Genomic DNA, 20,280 nt, shown 5'->3' with positions numbered 1-20,280 from the left:
ACGAGTACTATCCCTCAACATGACGGATAGCCCTCTTCTGGGTTTTACGGGCATCTGCACAACTCATATGACCCCCTACACCACTCATATCTGATTTTATGGGCTCTCCTGGTGAGGTGAATTCTCTAAGTTGTAAGCAACATGGTCCAAAGGCAATAGTGCAGCGGGGCATGCCTTGCTGGATGGCATGTGGACAGAAGGCAGGCAGACAAGCCGAGCAGGAAAACACCTGAAGACACAGAGCCGGAAGTGTGGACATACATAGCAACTGTAGATATATATAGTCAATCCAGGACTTCCAGCAGACAAATAATTAATGGCAAGTTTATATGCTATCCACAGATAGATAGTCAATGGCAGAGATGTAGGAAATCAGCAGAGAAGTGTGCAATAGAGGTGAATAGACAAACTGTATACTTGATTGCAGAGAAGATCACGCACTGTCAGAGCATTGTCATAGTGTGAACAGCACCAGGATTAGCAAAGAAGAGCTTGTTAAGATTGCAGAAGACAAATGGATAACTGCAGGTTTGAGCTAAGATATAAATACAGGTAGTTTAGAAACAAGAATCAGTTCCTTGAAGTGCTGACTAGCCAGCTGAGTAATGGATGAAGAGGCAAACTCTAGACGTATTCATTAACTGAATGCAAAACTTATGGCATACTCAGACAGCAGATAGCTACCCGAGAGTGCCTTACAGTGCCTTGGGTTATGATGCCATAGGTGGTTTCTGGGTCACATCAGTATCCTGGCATAGACAAAAACAGGGGAAGGAACCAAGAGCCGACATCAGTGCCAGGACAGGTGAGTAACATCTGATACCACCAAAATAATTAAGTATTGTATTGATTGTCACCACTGAGGCCTAGTTATTGTACTTTTGAAACTGCCCAAACATTAGCTACTGACCATAAAGGCTTTAAAGTAAAACTGACCCATTATTATACTGTACATCTTCATTGTTATTTGTATACATCTTTATTGTTATTTCAAACACTGCAAATCTTATAACAGCATTCCCGAAAACATCAGGAAATCTAGGGGACGAGGGTCAGCCCATAAGAGCTGTAATGCTAGTTATATTGGCATGTTTGCCAACTTTTAGAACTTTTGGGAGAATCGAGAATGTGTTGCCTTTGTGCACATAACATTCCCCTTTTTACAGAACACGTTCCTTCCACATTCAGCTTCCTGGCCCAGTACAGTACACTGGGGTTCAGTTTGAAGATGAAGGGCTCGATTCATTATTGTATTTGCACCTTTTTTTGCCTGCTTTTTGTTGTTTTTCATTTGCACCTACTTCTTTTAATTTGTGCCTTTTTTAGAGGTTAGTTTATACTGTTCCTTGTTTTTTTATGTTTGTCATTATGAGCAGAGTTTGAAATTTACTAAAATTTTAGGCTGATTCATCAATTGCTACTTTTTAGAGCGCTGCAATTTTTTTTCCAAAATGTCAAGTCTCACCTCGCCCTCCCTTAGGCCGGTTTCACACGTCAGTGGCTCCGGTACGTGAGGTGACAGTTTCCTCACGTACCGGAGCCACTGACACACGTAGACCCATTAAAATCAATGCATCTGTGCAGATGTCATTGATTTTTTGCGGACCGTGTCTCCGTGTGCCAAACACGGAGACATGTCAGTGTTCGTGGGAGCGCACGTATTACACGGACCCATTAAAGTCAATGGGTCCGTGTAAAACACGGACCTCACACGGACGTTCTCCGTGTGCGGTCCCTGTGGCGTGCAGGGGACAGCGCTAAACTTTAGCGCTGTCTCCTGCAAGCTCCGTGTGGTACCCACTCGCCACACAGGCGGCACACGTGTGCCGCACGTATGGCCTACATGAGCTCACGGGCACACGGACACGGATAACTCCGGTACCGATTTTTTCCGGTACCGGAATTATCTGGACGTGTGGGACAGCCCTTAGAGTGATTTTATGTACTTCTGAAATTTTGGCACACATAAGTGGAACATATGACTTTTTGTGCTTTAAAACTCGCAAAAATGGCAAAAGAAAAAAAAATAAAGATCATTTTTAATTTTATGCAAAATTTGTCAACCGCTTGCTCCATTCTGAAGAATTTGACGTGCAAAAAAAGTCAACGAATAACACAAGAAAACAAAACATAAAGAATCGGACTAAGTATCTCGATGTCATGCACGGGGAGTGCTAATAACAGGGAGGTATTGCTACATCCCATAGATTTGCCAACTCTTGCGGGAGTCTAGGAGGTCTCTCTTTTTCCATGAGTCTCCCCTTTTTCGAGGAGGTCTACCTTTTTCCAGGCATCTCCCTTTTTCCAGGAGATCATCCCTTTTCCAGGAGTTTCCCCTTTTCCAGAAGATTGTCCCTTTTCCAGGAAGTCTCTTTTTCCATGAGTCTCCCCTTTTCCCAGGTCTCCCTTTTCCAAGAGTCTCCCCTTTTCACGGAGGTCTCTCTTTTCCCAGGAGGTTGTCCCTTTTCCAGGAGTCTCCCCTTTTCAGGAGGTCCACCTTTTTCCAGGAGTCCCCCCTTTTCCAGAAGGTCTACCTTTTTCCAGGCGGGTCGTCCCTTTTCCAGGAGTCTCCCCTTTTTCAGGTCTCCCTTTTTCCAGAACGTCTACCTTTTTCCAGGAGGTTGTCCCTTTTCCAGAAGGTCTACTTTTTTTTCAGGCAGTCGTCCCTTCTCCAGGAGTCTTCCCTTTTCCACGAGGTCTCCCTTTTTCCAGAAGGTCTCCCTTCTTCCAGGAGTCTCCTGGGCTTTCTTAGACATAGATATAGGTTGTCACCCAACTTTCTCATAGATGTAACTTTTAACAAGTTGACAAAAAAGCACACCTCAAGGACTTATGTTTGCATCTTAGGTAGAAATGTCTTAATATTTTTGAAAATCATCAATCTCATCTTTTTTTGAGAGAGCAGAAAATAAAACTCAGTGTTCCCAAACATTTTACAGTACAGCAAGTGATAATATGTCAAGGAGACGTATCCTCTACACAGAGTAACCACCGCCGAGAATGCACAACCAGTTTGGTGACATGTCTATACATTATGGTGCCGTTCTCCTGTCATACTCCGTCTTGGCTCCATTCTGTAGCTGCAGGGGGAAAGCAGAAGATTTACACGATGCATAGGATTCATAGATGCATCGATGGGCTGAACTGAAGAATATCTATGAAATCTGACTGGTGAAACGACGGTGTAAAAGTAGTAACAATATGGGAGTGATGAAATACTGCGGCACTAAAATATCTAAAAAAAAAAAAAGTAACCAGTGAAAAAATAAAACATACATTTGGTAAAAATCACACTGACCTGAAGAATCATGTTGCAAGGTTATTTTGTACTGCATAATGAATGACCCCAAAAAATGAAGCACAAAAACCTGTGGTGGATTTTTTTTATCATTTTGACACACTTTAATTGTTTTCCTGTTTACATTGTTTGTTAAAAAGAATGGAGTCATTCTAAGCAAAAACTCATCCCATAATGGCTATGTTTTCGAAAAATTAAAAAAGTGATGACTCTTTAAAAAAGGTGAGGTTAAAGTAAAAGCACAGAAAAGAAAAACCTAAAATTGTCTGTGATGGGGTTAAAATTAGCAGGTTATAGGTTTCAAAGTGTAGTGCTCCTTTAAATGGGTTCTCCACTGTCTGCAGCGTTCACGTCACATCAACAGCCAATCGGTGAGCCCATAGCGTCACAAGCTGCTCAGAGCCGTTGAGCGCATTGATTGGCTGCAGCGCTGCTGATTCGACATCAGAACTGCAGACAATAACAGGCACCAGGAGCTTCGTTGGAGACTCAGTGTTGGACCTGGGGAGAGTGAGTAAAGAACAGTTTGGCTATTATTATTATTATTATTATTCTGGTGCCATTTATTCCATGGCGCTTTACATGTGAGGAGGGGTATACATAATAAAAACAAGTACAATAATCTTAAATAATAGAAGCCACGACTGGTACAGGAGGAGAGAGGACCATGCCTGCGAGGGCTCACTATCTACAAGGGATGGGTGAGGATACAGTATGCGAGGATAGAGCTGGTCGTGCAGCGGTTTGGTCTATCGGTGGTTACTGCAGGCTGTAGGCTTGTCGGAAGAGGTGGGTCTTCAGGTTACTTTTGAAGGTTTCCACAGTAGGCGAGAGTCTGATGTGTTGGGGTAGAGAGTTCCAGAGTACGGGGGAAGCGCGGGAGTAATCTTGTATGCGATTGTGGGAAGAGGAGATAAGAGGGGAGTAGAGAAGGAGATCTTGTGAGGATCGGAGGTTGCGTGCTGGTAAGTATCGGGAGACGAGGTCACAGATGTATGGAGGAGACAGGTTGTGGATGGCTTTGTATGCCTTGGTTAGGCTTTTGTACTGGAGTCTCTCGGTAATGGGGAGCCAGTGCAGGGATTGACAGAGGGGAGAGGCTGAGAAATAGTGGGGCACAGGTGGATTAGTCGGGCAGCAGAGTTTAGAATAGATTGGAGGGGTGCGAGAGTGTTAGAGGGGAGGCCATAGAGCAGGAGGTTACAGTAGTCGAGGCGGGAGATGATGCGTGCATGGACTAGGGTTTTTACAGATTTTTGGTTGAGGAATATATGGATCCGGGAAATACTTAGATGTGTGGTTTGAAGGAGAGATCGGAGTCAAGGGTTATCCCAAGCAGCAAGCTCGTGAGATCCCTCGCAGAACCCCCTTTAAGGACAAGTCTTTCCTTAGTGGTCTGGCGCCATTCCTCCCCATAGGAAACTTTATCCTGTAGGTTTTCTGTATTCTAATATACAGCATATTAATACTTTTGCACAATTCAGCTCCTGCGTTTATTAGAAGCAGATGATGCGATTCCTTGTCTGTGTGTCCTTAGGGGAAGATATAACTCCCCCCCCCCCGATGCAAGGCAAAAAAAAAAATGAAGCAAGGATGACATCAGAGGAATCAAAGGATATATGAAAAAAAAAAAAGTCTCCCATGAAGAATGCGAAGCACGTCTGCTGCTTCTGTCAGGGCGCCCAGGCCCCAACCACGCCTCTGCTCCGACAATCTGGACCCATAAAAGGCAGCAGTGACATCCTGAGCCAGCGAGGGTGGGGGAGGCTGCTGTGCACATTTCACAACCAGCAGCAGGAAGCCAGCTCCTCTCAGGGACTAATGTGCAGCCATGATGACCCTGCTGTACATGTCCATCATCCACACCTGGGCGCGTGCCGCTCTCTGGGCCGCTAATGTCTGTCGCCTCTTGCTGTAGGCAAACGAATCCAAGAATACAAAGATCCATTGCACTTGTGTTCAGGTTCGGAGATCTATATCTAAAGATGACACCATTGTTCTGCCAAATTCAAGGGCTGAGGAGATATTACAACGATTGCCAATCTAGCATTTAACGGCATGCTGATCATTACCCTAGAGTAATAGACAGCTGCCGTTAGGGAATACCGTTGTCATAAAAGGGTCTACTTTTTTTTAGTTTTGGAAAAGTGCTGACCCCTTCTGCAGTTTAGAAAAAATACAAAATAAAATAGTGCTTTACTAAGCCTCGCTGGGTCCAGTATTGAGTCTCCGCCATGTCCGCTGCTGCTCCTGGTGTCTGTTATTATCTGACGTCACATTGACAATGCTGCAAGTTGATGGCAAAAGCCGCTTATCTCACTGATTGGCTGCAGCGCTTTTGAGGAGATATTGCAGATAATAACAGACACCGGGAGTGGCAGAGGAGACTCAGCACTGGACCTTGGGAGAGTGAGTAAAGCACAACTTGTTTTCGTTTTTACACAAAGTGCTCCTGAGGGACAGGGATTTTCTGAAACTGGAAAACTCTTTAAATTAGGAGGCATGTGTCAATGCCAGAACCCAAGGTTTTACTTTGCGGCATTTATATTACACCCATCTAAAACTTATGCAAATTCATGTATATTCCCTGTCGTAAGATGGGCCTTGTATTGGCTTGAAGTCAGCCACCCAGTTTCCTCTCCCAATCTGACTCCTAGTGCTGTTTTATCTTAAAGGCCTTTGACTCGATCTTGAGCCATGGAGACTTAAGGCCCCGTCTCACTAAGCGATTTACCAACGATCACGACCAGCGATACGACCTGGCCGTGATCGTTGGTAAGTCGCTGTGTGGTCGCTGGGGAGCTGTCACACAGACCGCTCTCTCCAGCGACCAACGATCAGGGGAACGACTTCGGCATCGTTGAAACTGTCTTCAACGATGCCGAAGTCCCCCTGCAGCACCCGGGTAACCAGGGTAAACATCGGGTTACTAAGCGCAGGGCCGCGCTTAGTAACCCGATGTTTACCCTGGTTACCAAAAAAAACAAACAGTACATACTCGCCTTTCGGTGTCCAGGTCCCCTGCCGTCTGCTTCCTGCTCTGACAGTGCCGCTGTACACTGAGAGCAGAGCGCAGCGGTGACGTCACTGCTGTGCTCTCACTTCTCACTGTACGGCCGGCAGTCAGTGAGAGCAGGAAGCAGACGGCAAGGGACCTGGACACCGAAAGGCGAGTATGTAGTGTTTGTTTTTTTTGGTAACCAGGGTAAACATCAGGTTACTAAGCGCGGCCCTGCGCTTAGTAACCCGATGTTTACCCTGGTTACCAGTGAAGACATCGCTGGATCGGTGTCACACACACCGATTCAGCGATGTCAGCGGGGCCTCAACGACCAAAAAAAGGTCCAGGCCATTCCGACACGACCAGCGATCTCGCAGCAGGGGCCTGATCGCTGGTACGTGTCACACATAGCGAGATCGCTATGGAGGTCGCTGTTGCGTCACAAAACTTGTGACTCAGCAGCGATCTCGCTAGCGATCTCGCTATGTGAGACGGGGCCTTTAATGGATGAACGCTCTCTAGGAAGTTCCATCCTGTACAAGCCTAGATGGTTCCACCAGGGTCTTCTTCACTGTTATCTTGATAGTATCAAGCCATCTGGTTGTTGGTCTTCCTCTTCGCCTTGGACCTTCTATTCTTCTGACCATGATGTCCTTCTCCAGTGATTGCCGTCTTCGAATAATGTGTCTAAGGTGGGCAAGTCATAGCTTGGTGATCCTTGCTTCCAAAGACATATCTGTCTTGATTTGTTCCAAAATGTATGTGTTTGTTCCTCTTGCCATCCATGGTATTGATAGCATCCTTCCCCAGCACCACATTTACAGTAGAAGGCGTCCAGTTTATAGCAGCCAGTAGTCGATTATTTAGCTGCTGACTGCACTGCCAATTGGTTCAGAATTGGTTCTGAAACTGGAGATGGCTAATTTGTCTGGATGACTTCTGTCTCATTACGTTATTAATTAAATTAGTCCAGTAAACTTGCATATTAGGTAAGTGGAGCTGCACTCTGAATTCAGTTCCCAAAAATCTGTAAATAGCCAAAATAAACCGGAGATGAGTCATGAAGACTTGTCTGTGGTTTCTTCAGTTCATGGGACATGATTGTGGCCTTTCTCCAGTTATTTAGGGCTGCATTGTCATGTTAAAGCTTCATTTTATTTTTATTTTTTACAATCATGGTATAATGGCAACATTTATGCCGCAATTTTGGAAAATTGTGGCAGAATAATGCATTTTATTGCCCTTGTTGCAACATGTGGATGCAGTTTTGTGCCAGGTTCCCACCATTACTATTTGGTGAGTTTTTGATGCTGCAGATTTTGTGCACCAATTAGCTAAATTAGGTCACTTGCGTTTTTCAGTGCGTTTTTTTACATGCGTTTTTATAGTGTTTTTTCAGCTAAGGTTTTTGCCTCTTTTGGTATGTCATATTCTAAATAAAACTGCTTTGTTTAGAAAACTTCCAGTTACTTAGCTTTGATAAGCTAACGTTATGTTCGGATTACATGCTTTTTTATTGCGTTTTTTTTTTTACATACTATTATTATTTTTTTTAAAACTTGTTATATTGAAGATTATACAACATAAGGCGACATCATAAAACAAGGGAACAAACAGCATTTCTTGTTAATGCGGTCTGGCTATGTTAACCTTCCCCTTTAAATACAATGGGTCTAATATTCTAACCAAAACCTTGAGACCCCCATGTCATGCCCCAAATATCATATACTTTGTCATGAGAAAATACTCCTCATCGCCTGAGGACTAATGTGACTCATTGGTGAATCAAACCAAGGTTTCTATATCTTATCAAATTTTTGAGGACAATGTCTATTTTGATGTACCACCCTCTCATAGGAAGCCACAGTACATCGACCCAGTGTGAAATTCGTGGGGGTCTTCTATCCATCCATCTCATGGCGATAGCCTCAAGAGTCAACAACATTTCCCTAAGAAGAGTCCAGGAGTATTGAGGCCAGGTGCTAATAAACATACCTAAGAGTTGAGTGGTAGAAAGGGTGGTATGATCTTGATGAGGATCGTTGGGACCTCCTTCCAACAGTCTGCAATAGGAAGGCAAGACCACATGGGGTGTATAAAATCTGCCGCCTCTATGGCAATCTGTAGTGGAGGATCTACTCATTGTATATAACCTGCTAGGTGTCCGGTAGCACTGATGGGCTATCGTGGGGAGGTCAAGGCCTCACTCCAAGCCTCCTCAGATATGAGGGTATTACTGTCCTCCATTTGGCCTCAACCAACAATGGGGATAAGGAACATCTCCTGCTAAGTAAAAGGAGATCAACCCCTTGTGTCCCTGATTCCATAGATTCCCTATCACGGGATATGAGAGAATTTCCAATGTCTGCGAACTGGGTATTTAGGATATGCCTAAGTTGCAGATACTTAAAGAAAGTGTGTCTGGGTATTTGATAGAGCTGTTGATATGGATCGAAGGAAAGAAAAACACCTTGGATATATGTGCCAGTGTCTTCACCCCTAAGTTCAACCAAAACTGAGCATCTTGGAAATGTAGTAATTCGGGAAGAGCACTGTTATGCTATAAGGTGGACTCAGCTACCATGTCCTTGAATTGAAAAATATTTTTGGTGGCTCTCTACACTTAAACTGCAGGTCTGTGAATTGTCAAAAAGTGTTCAGAATTAGGATGATTATCTGCTATCCAGTGTTATGCCCAGTGGTGGCGCACGTGGATTAGTGGACCCACTGAGCCACAGGACCGGGCCTGCCAAGGTAGGGACGTGGCTAAGTGGTTACCTCGGACCAGGGCTGACTGCACCTGAACATTGTCTCCTGGTCCTGGTGCGGCCAGTCCTGTTCCTGAACTCCCCTGGTCTCGGGGCGGCCAGCTCCTGAATATTGTCCCCTAGTCTTGGTGCGGCCAGTCCTGTTCTTGAACTCCCCAGGTCTTGGTGAGGCCAGCTACTGAATATTGTCCCCTGCTCCTGGTGCGGCCTATCCCCTTAACATGGTCCCCAGGTTTGGCCAGTACTGTTCCCAAACTCCCCCTGGTCCCTGTGTGGCCAGTCCCCAGAACATTGGCTAGTCCTGTTCCCAAACTGCCCTGGCTCATGTGTGGCCAGTCCCCTGGACATTGTCCCCTGGTCTTGTGTGACCAGTCCTGTTCCTGAAGTCACCTGGTCCTGATGTGGCAAGTATCTGAACATTGTGCCTATCTGAATCTCCGTGTCAGTACCGTTCTGCAGTGAACTTAAACTGAACCTGTTAGTCTGACTAGAGCCCTATTCAACATCAGTGTATCTGACCCCTGGGGTCAGCAGCTGCAGTACCAGGTTCAGCTTAGGAGTGGTAACTGGTGGCTACCTGCCACACAAGCCTGACCAAACCACCAGAGGCTTCAGTGAACACCAGGTAGCCGCTTAGCCCTGCCCCTTCCTTGGCAGGCCTGGTCCTGTGGCACAGTTGGTCCACTAATCTATGTGTGCCACCGCTGGGCATAATACAGTGGTGTAGAAAGCGAAGTTGGCCAGCTTAGTATAAGAAGTCCGGGAGTGCCTCATTCATGGAACTCTGAGGAGTGTTCACTTTTAGTTTGTGTCTTAGCTTCATATGAAGGATGCTAAATGGGAGTTGATCATGGCAAGGACCTTTTGTGGGACTATGGAGGCTAAATGTTCCAGAACATAAAGGGACTTAGGGAAGACTATCATTGTAATGACATTGAATTTCCCAGCTACTGACAGAGGTAGGGCTCTCCATATTCTAATTTTCTCCCATAAGTATGACAAAAAAAGGAGATATATTTACATCACGGAGTTGCGCGAGACTTTTTTCTATGTATATACCTAGATATTTAAAATGGGATACTATTCATAACCTGTAGAATTAATCCCCTACTTTCCATACTTGTGAATTATTCTCATTGCATTCAAGTCAATGGGAAAAATCTGCAAATAAAACACCACATATTTACTGCAAGAGAAATTGACATGTCACAGATTTACAAATCGCACTGCAGGTCAGTTTATACAGCGTTAAACATAAAAAACAGTGGACATGAGATTTCTATAAATCCTATCTCCCTTGCTTCAACTGTAAGGCGCTGTCACGAGTGTGTCACATCCTCCTGGGAGATCTGGGGTTAGAAGATCACTACGTATTGTGAATCGCAGATCCTCCATTTAGCCTGTGTGTTTGTGTCCCATATTAAATGTATTTGGTTTCCTTTGGTGCTGAACAGGTTAACAACCCTTTCTATGCCAGTCAGAAACTTGCAGCTCCATTTTTAGCTGCTTCTGATCTGGTCATTACCTCTCCCTATAAAACCTGGCCAGACCCTCTCTGCCTTGCCAGTGAAAGCTTTGTTTCCCAGCTCCTTGAAGACACTGTGCAGATCGTTGAAGATCGTTGTTGCAACTTCAAAGCTTATCGTCAGAACTTAACCTTAAAGTCCTATATCAGAAATTAAGAAAAAAATAAATTATTTTGTGTCTTGCCATTTTTCTGAGATCTGTAATTTATTTTTCTGTTGATTGAGCTGTGTGAGGGCTTGTTTTTGTCGTGTGGTGAGCGGTCGTTTTTATTGGTACCAATTTCAGGTACATACATCTTTTGATTGCTCCTCACCGCAATTTTTTGTACCCAAAAAATGTTAATTTTCTATTTGCATTTACTGTAAGCTTTAAACAATTTTGTTTTTGTTTTTTTTTTATAAATTGGACTCTTGAGGACACAGCTAGATCAAATCTGTTTTTAAAGGGGTGATTTGAATTTGTAGCTTTTTTTCTAACATTGTTTAAAACCTTTTTATTTTTACTTTTCACTGTATTTTTTAGTCCTTGCACAAGGCTTGAACCGTGAATTGTTCGAACGCTTGTTCTCTATACTGTAATACCAAAAGTATTGTGGGCTCCTGAGCCCGCTACATAAATTGGCATTAGACATAGGACTTACAAACTAAATCTCCTCTATAATCGGGGATCTTATGGCTTCGTCTTGGTTTAGCAATTCATAATATTTATAGACCACTGATATAAAGTAAAAAATATAGAAGAAAAATGATGTTTCTCAGCATCCAACACAGGCGATGATGGTTCATGGACACTCTAAAGAGGCTTGAGGCTCTAAAAGCATGAATTGGCCTCTCGTAGAAGTAATAGTCATAGAGATTTCTGAGTAGAGGTTCTTTAAATAGCATTTACTCCTACTGGCTATGTACCGACAGCTGAGACAGCTTAATACATAACCTCCTGCAGGCAGCAGCACAAGGTTCGATGGTCATTCTCTGCCCAGCCAGAAATGCTTCTTTGTATTGGTTTATTATTCCAAGCATGAAGGTAGAGAACAGTATGGGGACAGCGCGTCCTGATGCAACAAAGAGAAAAATGGAGAAGATTGCAAATGTTCTATGTTGGCAATACAAAAGGGTTATGACTGATGATCACAATAAGATGGTCCATTAACTAGATCAGTAATCTGTGTTTGTTGGATGGTCCATCATCCGCGGCTCTTCTTTTGATTAGCTGGCCTGGCATGATGTCATCAATGCGTCAGGCCGATAAATCAACAGCAGAGCCGCAGATGATGATGGGAGGTAGGAGGCGATACTCAGGGCTTTCGTCTGTTGGGCCACAGATTATTGACCTGGCTGCTGAACTGGAACCTGTGAATCGATCTGTGACCAGCTCTTCTGTTAATCCAGAAGGGCCTCAAGAGGTGGCAAGTTCTCCTTCAATGGAAGTCTTCAGAGGCTGTCTGAGACGTTTAGTGAATCCTGCATTCAGCAGGGGGTTGGACACGATTAAATCCCTTCCAACGCTAACATTCTATGATCTTTCTTACCCAATGTTTCTCTTCTCAGAATGTTAACCATACCATGGTTGAAGCCATGATGGAGAAATAGGTACAAATTGCCTCCTTGGCGCTGAAGGGATGGAACACAGGCCCTGATTCATCAAAGTAATTTCGCCAGAATTCTTGAGAAAATCGCTTTGAAAAGTTGCCAAAATTTTGTGACTTGACTTTTTCACGACAGTCTTTCCTAGCACTATCAAAATGGGTGAAGCGGGGAGCACGCAGTGTGAACGTGACACCACTAATTCATGACAAGAGGTGATGTTTCTTACTCCAGTTAGTGACTGGAGAAAGATTTGTGGCAAGGTGCATGGGGAAGCACACCACTTGTCAGACGCTCCAGATTCGAGAGACGTGTACCTTTTAAGAACCAGGAGCATCTAACTCTAAAACGTCTCCTCATGAAGACAGTCAAGAAAAAAAATCACCGGTCTTGATGGATCGGAGCCTAAGTGCTTTGATAATGAACCCTTTCCTTATTTCAAAATTTTTGTTAAATTGTCTTGAAAAAATGAACACAATCAAGCGAACCACCCGGCAGTCCAGTTACGAAAAAAAAATCCATTTTATTTCAATCATAAATATTCACAAAAGGATAAATAATGAAGAAATCCAAGCGTTAAATTAAGAAAATCAATTCAGAATAAAATCACATGTCAATAAATACCATCACCAGACGTCTTTACGGCCGAAATGATGACACACACGTACAGCTTTCATAAACCGTGGGCTGACGAAGCCCCCCTAAATTCTCGAATAATACATGCCTTATAAACAGACAAAAAAAAAAACTATCGAAAGATCACAAAAAAATAAATATGGGGGGGGAATGACCGAGTTGAGGTAACAGCAGTGGCCCTTGGACTAGGAGTTGGTTGATGTTCAGAAAAATGACAGCAAACCAAGTAACTGAATTTGGAAAGAATTTGCCCTGAATACATGGAGGAACGGGCGGCTATGGCTTTTGAACCCCAAATATAATTTCGGGTTATAACAGTTTTATCAAAATCATAGAAATATATAAAGGATATTGCTTTGTTTGTGATTTTTTAATTCAGCTTCCATAGAGAAAAGCTACAATCATTAAAAAAAATGGCTGTTTACGACAAACTAATTTATAGACTTTTACCAGCCACCATAACATTTATACAGAAATTACAATAAATTCGTTTTCGTTCTTTCATTGGATATACCAATTAAAAATTTACTCCATTTTGGTGAGAAAAAAAATCTGTAGGATTACCCTGGTTTATATAGAAATGTAGCATGATTAAGGCAATCTGAAACATTTACGCTTAAATTAGTCATCTTAAAAATATAGATTTATATATGTCTCTATATATAGGTTTTATATACATTGTATATGTGCTGGGGCAGATTGTCCCAATGGCTTCATCTTTAAATAAAAACAAAAACATTAAGTCCATAAACAAAATTTACAAAATGATTTAGGAATTGGTGCAGGGTTTTAGAAAAGACCGGATATGAACCTTTTATGCCAAAAATAGGCATGTTGGGTTCATTATGGCAGATAAGTGAATTAATTATTATCTCTTGATTGTTCTTTAGATTTTTTTATTTTTAGGTTAAATTCGACTTCTACAGTTTAACACTTATTTAGAGATTGTGCATCTGGTAGTCGAAAAACACAGAATAATGCCCTCTCCTTGCCGTCAAGGAAAACCGTTTCAGGTTCATCCGCTGATAATAAATTAAAAGTTGAGTCCCCTCGTTATTTACAATAGTGTCTTGCTACAAGATATATCGTTGTGTCCATTAATTGCCCTACTGGGAATATCAGCAGTTTTGGGTTCCCACTAGAACATCCATGAGATAGTCCAAGTCGCTAAGTTCCAACATAGAGTCCTGTCCGTCGGACAATGTCTTCTCTTCCGTCTCGTTCATGCTAGTAAAAGTCTTGAAGTTTAAAAGGTTGCTGCTCGCCCATGGGTCACTATCATACATGGAAGTGTCGATGTCTTCAAAAATGTCCTCCAGGTTGTCCCCGAGGAGATAGGTGGAGGAATTTGGGAAGCCGGATGTAGGTGTCAGCTTACCAGATTCTTCTCGACTTCCATCTTTGCTTAAGTCTTTTGGGGAACATAATTGATCTTCGTCTGCTGGGGGAAGTGGTGAGCGGCTCAACCCCTCAAAATTGTTTAAGTCTTCAAGAATGGTGGAAATGGAAGAGTATAAAGATGCATCCATGGTGGAGAACAGGGCATCTTCTGCGGGGATCTCTAGAGCTGGTTTCTTGCTCTCAATGACATATGTTTGGGAGTAGTCTTTTCTGGAGTTATCCTCCGTGGATTTCCACATGCCGGTGGCACTTGATTCTGTTTGCATGTTATCTTGAAGACGTCGTAAGGTGTTGGCCACCAGCACGAGATGCCTCAGGTTTGGTTCCACGTGGTGCAGGCTACGGTGAAGCTTCACTAGAGATATGTTCATCAAGCAATGGGATTGCACCGCAGGAAGCGAGCTCTGGCATCGAGCTGCTACCTCTACTTCGGGACCAGTTCCCATCTCCCCTTCGACCTCCGAAAATTTACGTTTGATCCCCTTGGCCAACATGAGTCTACGAGACAAAAATGAGAACACGTTATAAGCACCGATTAATAGCTGACAGTGGGTTACCCTACAAACTTGACCGTAATGGAGGACATCTATAGTAATGAAAAGGAATCAGGTCTTCATGTTGAAAACACACGAGTCCTGTGAGCACTTCTGGAAACGTGACTCACCGATGACACGACTCAAATTCTTTCATTTTCCTCAGGGTGAGTAACTAGAAGAAATAGATGTATGTGCCCTAGCTACACGCTGAAGAACAAACAAAACAAGCTGCAGAGTAAAAGAAAAGCGATACTTAAGGACAAGTTACGGAGTGGTTGCTCGGCAAAGACAGAAAATAAGCTGTCTAGAGAAAAAAAATGTCACACAATGACTCGACACGTAGGTGGATTCGAGAGCTGCGCCCGCACTCAAGACGATGATTGTCAACCCTGAACAACCTCCCAAAATTATCACCCTCCCATGAAATGTTAGTATATTTCATAGACCAATAGACAGGGATTTCTGGAAACTACTGTGGATGTGTCTGGAAAAGTGTCCAACTCGCAGTTCTGGAGGGTCGGCATGACCTTGCACATCTACAGAACTAAAGACCTTTGCATATGGCATCCTTGTGGGCACTTGATAGCTCTAGTCCACATGTGCTCACAACATCCCGACTCTACACACTACCAGTTAAAACACCGGCAAGTCAAATGTTATGTTACAATTTATAGGGATTTCAATGCAGATCTCGTTACTTATCATTGTTCCTATTCAAATGGCGGAGTTTCTGTTAAAAACTGGAAATCTGCCTTGGAAAAAAAAAATATCAAGAAGAGAACCGTCAACTTAGATTCTGCACGGATTTTATCCATTGTTCCATGGAGGCTAAAATCTATTGTTTGAGCCAGCACTCGTTTCATTAGTATAAAATATCAGTTAAATATTCAAATTGCCTCTTCAGAGAAAAAGAGGACAAACTCTATAGTGCCACCTGTTGGAAGTAGCTATCCTACAAGTCACAATCAACCCTTTAACGAGTCGTGCAATATGACTTAGGATGAAAGCCAAATCAGTATCTCAATTCGCAGACACGGTGTTTCGGGCTGTTGGCCCTCGTCAGTGCGAAGCATGAGAACCGATTTGGCTAGGTGAGAGGCTCTGGACTGGGGTCTAAGGGGTAGTGTTTCTCCTTATGGAGAGTGACATACCAGCTGGCATGTCAAGGTAAGGAGGCTTATTCGCCGTGCAATGCTCCTCTGGGAAATTAAATATGCAAATTGCCTCTTCTGAGAAAAAGAGGACTTAAACTCTATAGCGCCACCTGTTGGAAGTAGTGATCCTACAAGTCACAATCAACCCTTTAGCGAGTCGTGCAATATGACTTAGGATAAAAGCCAAATCAGTATCTCAATTCGCAGACACGGTAGTTATTTGCCAGCTGAGCAATCTGTAATACATCAATCAGGGCACATTGGCTTCCATTATTCTCGGCAGCACAGGTTCTGTTGACACAGGATGTGCTGTCGAGAACAATGATGTTTTGTGTCAACCAAAAGATAATTTCTCCCGACGAACTAGCGTCCTGCTCGTTGTTTGGGTGACCGGCAGCCTGTTCGCGACCACTGTACAATATAAAAATATAAAGACCTCTCGTGACACTTCTGACAACCCTATTCTGACCGTCAAACAAGGCATTCTGTGACTTGTAGCTTCACATCTTCAGCTTGGAGTCAACTGGACTCAACATCCTATTGGTATATTGGGGTAAATTTATAAAGATAAATGCGCTAGAATTCTGTCATATAGTTTGGCGTTAAAAAAACAACAACAAACAGAACTTCACTTGCTGTCCCCAGGTCCAATGCAGAGTCTCCGCTGCTGTTCCCAGCGCCTGGCACTGGCTTCTGTTTTGCCGTTACGTCAACAGCCAATCCGGCTCTGAAGGGGGCGTTCTGTCTAAACTGACAGAGCAACTTGCCATTTATTGGCTGTTGAAAGCATAGAAAGCTAGCACTCGACTGTTGTGGTTCACGGTGCCAATGAAAAGGGCCTTAGCTCCCATAAACCATAAAGTAGAATAATCACTGCACTCGTATGATTTTTTTGTTTGCTCCAAGTGTAAAAGTTTATTTAGACAATCGTGGTGATGAAGCGATAGGCAAAATTTTGCCTATCGCTTCATCATGACGATTGTCTAAATAAACTTTTACACTTGGAGCAAACAAAAAAATCATACGAGTGCAGTGATTATTCTACTTTATGATTTATTGGCTGTTGACGTGATGTCAGCGCCGCAGCCAATACCAGCAGCTATCGAGACTTCAGTGGACCTGGGGAAGGTGAGCACAACCCTTTTAAAAAATATTATATATACATGAAGTGAAGGAAATAAGTATTTGATCCCCTGCTGATTTTGTAAGCTTGCCCACTGACAAAGACATGAACAGTCTATAATTTTAAGGGTAAGTTAATTTTAACATTGAGAGATAGAATATCAAAAATAAAATCCAGAAAATCACATTGTAGAAATTATATAATTTATTTGCATTTTGCAGTGAGAAATAAGCATTTAATTCCCTACCAACCATTAAGAGTTCTGGATCCTACAGACCAGTTAGATGTTCCTGATCAACTCGTTACCTGCAATAAAGACAGCTGTCTTACATAGTCACCTTTAAAAAAGATTGCTGTCCACAGACTCGATTAATCAGTCAGACTCTAACCTCTACAACATGGGCAAGACCAAAGAGCTTTCTAAGGATGTATATTATCTCATGTGAATTCTTCACCTTCCCATACATGCCTCGTTCTCTTATACTATAAAAACCTCAAAAAAATTTAAGCAAACAAATAACTGCAAGGAAAGTCTCCCTAATCTAGAAATGTGCAGGCGAGTAAATTTATGCAAGTGTCCTGACAAGGGATCCCCTGTAATATGATGGCAATCACCCATATATACAAGATATATCATCATATCAGTCATCATCAGAACTAGTGACCATCAGCAGATCTTCACCATAGTAACGGCTTCATCTCAATCTCCCCCGTTCTATAACCTATGACCACGATACGACCATCTTGCACTATTCTCCCCCCTGACATTGCTGAATGTCACCCTCCCCCGTAAGAAATTTAAAAAATAAAATACGCAGTTAGGATTTTTGTTTTTCTCAAATTCGAGATCCAAGTGAGATTTTGTTAGACGGGAAGATACGAAACAAACATGGACTCCAGGTATGTGTAACAGTCGGCGGTCACTGGAGGAGCCGCTCCGGCAGCAGCTCCCCCTCCCTGGGAGAAATGACTTGCACGCTACTAGTTACTCATCTGTCAGACCCTGCGCAGCCTATAGACGAGCCGTCTCATTCACTAGGAATCTCAGCGACGGTCTCGTGGGGGGGAACACATGATCCCACTAAGGTCCCATCCTAATTCCACACCGATGAGGATCAGAATGACATGAATGTGGGACCCTACGGGATTCCCCTTTAAGATGATGATTTAAAGGGGTTGTTCCAATTAAATAAAAATTAAGTAATATAAGAAGTAATAATTTGCTTTTCCGATCCCGCCGCAGCTCCCGTGCGAATACGTTTTTCCTGTTTTCCGGGAGACTCCTGTACCAGTCTCTGTTTTTCCAGATCTAGCGATGCCGTATTGGCGCAACACCGGAGAGGAGCAATTCCACCTGTGCTACCCTGGTCCGCGCCTCCATGATGCTGGTGCTTACTAGGCCCATAATACAATGCACATCATGAGGAGCCGGGATGCCGGGTGCAAAAGTGAACCAAGGACCGGCAGAGCGAATCAAATTGCTCAGCTCTACAAGTGACCACTGTTGCCAATCACTGGCTGCAGCGGTGACCTCTCACTTTGACAGCCAGTGGTTACACGTCACGTTGACACCGCAACTCGGGTCCCCGGAGGAGCAGCTTTATACCACTGTGAACCCTTTAATTTTTACACTTGGTTTGCCGGACAGCCCCTTAAAGGGGTAGTCAGGTGACACCGATAACACATGAGACGATCACTTTGACGAAGTAAAGAACTCTATGGGGAGCCGAGATTTCCAAAACGAGAGTTTAACCCCCCCCCCCCGTGATCAAACTATCAAACTGAATGTCCCTTAAATATCAGCTTTCCTTGTGATGATCTGTGATCACAGTCAAAGTGATAAAAGTGATCGTCCTCACGTGTATCTCTCTCATATCACAAGTTTCTCTTTTTCATGACACTTCCCCTTTAACACGGCAAATTTATACAATACCAAAAGGATATCGGACCAACCGAACATGCGCCCCTTTTAGAAAAAGAATGCACCCCATTCCGAAAATTACTGCCACTATATACACTTCTATATTTGTATATTGTTTTGCTAATATTTGGAGAGTTTGTATATATGATATATATATATATATATATATATATATATATATATATATATATATATATATATATATATATACATACATATACATATATTTACCACTAGGAGGGGTACAAAAAAATAAACTAGGTGCTCTGTCCAGAGAGGAAAGGGTTAATGCGAGGGGGCTGCAGGGCTGTATTCTATAAGGACCTGCTGGGGCTCCAGGATTGCTCCCACTATGGTCTTATAAAGGAGTGGGTCACCCCAAAAAAATGTCCACTTAGAGGTATGATGGGAGAGGACAGAACCTTGGTAAATGCTACAAGACACCGGACTAGTCTGACCGTAGCCCCGGACATAGAGAGCCCCTCAAAATCCCACCGTCCGCCATTACCCTCCCTCATCCTACGCACATACCTGCCCAGCTGCTCAGCAGCCAATCAGAATCCTCCTTGCGGCGATCAGCAGCCAATCAAAGCGTTGCATCCCACCCCCTCCTCTCAGAGCCCTCAGCAGCACAGCTGCTCCGGCCGCAGAGCTGTCAGTGAATGCAGCGCCGTTCTGTCTGCCGAAGAGTTGCCTCGACGTAACCACGCCCTTTCTCTTCTTTAATTGGTCAGGTTTCCGCAAGATCTGCCAATCAGATAGCTAGGGCGTGATCCGGACGGCGCGTGCCGCTCCCCGTCCCTCTCCTCCCCTCCCTTTTCTTCCTTCTTCTTGCTGCCTCTGAGTGACTAAGCGGGCGTGGGCTGGGAGGGGGCGATGCACGTGTCCACGTCACGATGGTTGCCAGAGGGGGGCGGAGCTTGGGGAGTGATTGACAGGAAGGGATACGTTGTCAGGGAAACACTTCAGTAAGGGGCCTCCTGAGTGACTACCTCGTTAAAGGGGGCTCAGCTCCGGACTGCCTCGCTAAGGGGGACTCCTGATTACCTGAGGGGCTCCTCACTACCTCATAAAGGGGGCTCCTGACTACTTCATTAAGGGGGACTCCTGATTAACTAAGAGGCTCATGACTACCTCAGTAAAGGGAGCTCCAAGCTGCCTCATTAACGGGGACTCCTGATTACCTGAGGGGCTCCTGACTACCTCAGTAAGGGGGACTCCTGATTACCTGAGGGGCGCCTGACTACCTCAGTAAGTGGGGCTCCTGACTACCTCAGTAAGTGGGGCTCCTGACTACCTCAGTAAGTGGGGCTCCTGACTACCTCAGTAAGG

The 20,280-nt window shown here is 43.8% G+C and overlaps 1 protein-coding gene across 1 annotated transcript; it reads right to left on the bottom strand.

Moving 5' to 3' along the window:
* Positions 1-12,675: 12,675 nt before the first annotated feature.
* Positions 12,676-19,656, bottom strand: LOC143805855 (SERTA domain-containing protein 1-like). The gene is made up of 2 exons (XM_077285579.1): positions 19,480-19,656; positions 12,676-14,712 (listed from the first exon to the last, which is right to left on the bottom strand). Exon 2 carries the CDS (start codon positions 14,706-14,708, stop codon positions 13,932-13,934), a length of 777 nt encoding a protein of 258 aa, XP_077141694.1. The 5' UTR covers positions 14,709-14,712; positions 19,480-19,656; the 3' UTR covers positions 12,676-13,931.
* Between the last annotated feature and the right edge of the window lie 624 nt (positions 19,657-20,280).

The sequence above is a fragment of the Ranitomeya variabilis genome, chromosome 2 (genome assembly GCF_051348905.1).
Source record: "Ranitomeya variabilis isolate aRanVar5 chromosome 2, aRanVar5.hap1, whole genome shotgun sequence".
In the NCBI taxonomy this organism is placed as follows: domain Eukaryota; kingdom Metazoa; phylum Chordata; class Amphibia; order Anura; family Dendrobatidae; genus Ranitomeya; species Ranitomeya variabilis.
The sequence above is the reverse complement of the archived record's forward strand: the minus strand, read 5'-3'. Positions and strand labels throughout refer to the sequence as shown.

Bases quoted from the DNA above. Each gene is read 5' to 3' on its own strand.
- LOC143805855 (XM_077285579.1), bottom strand. From the start codon at position 14,708: ATGTTGGCCAAGGGGATCAAACGTAAATTTTCGGAGGTCGAAGGGGAG.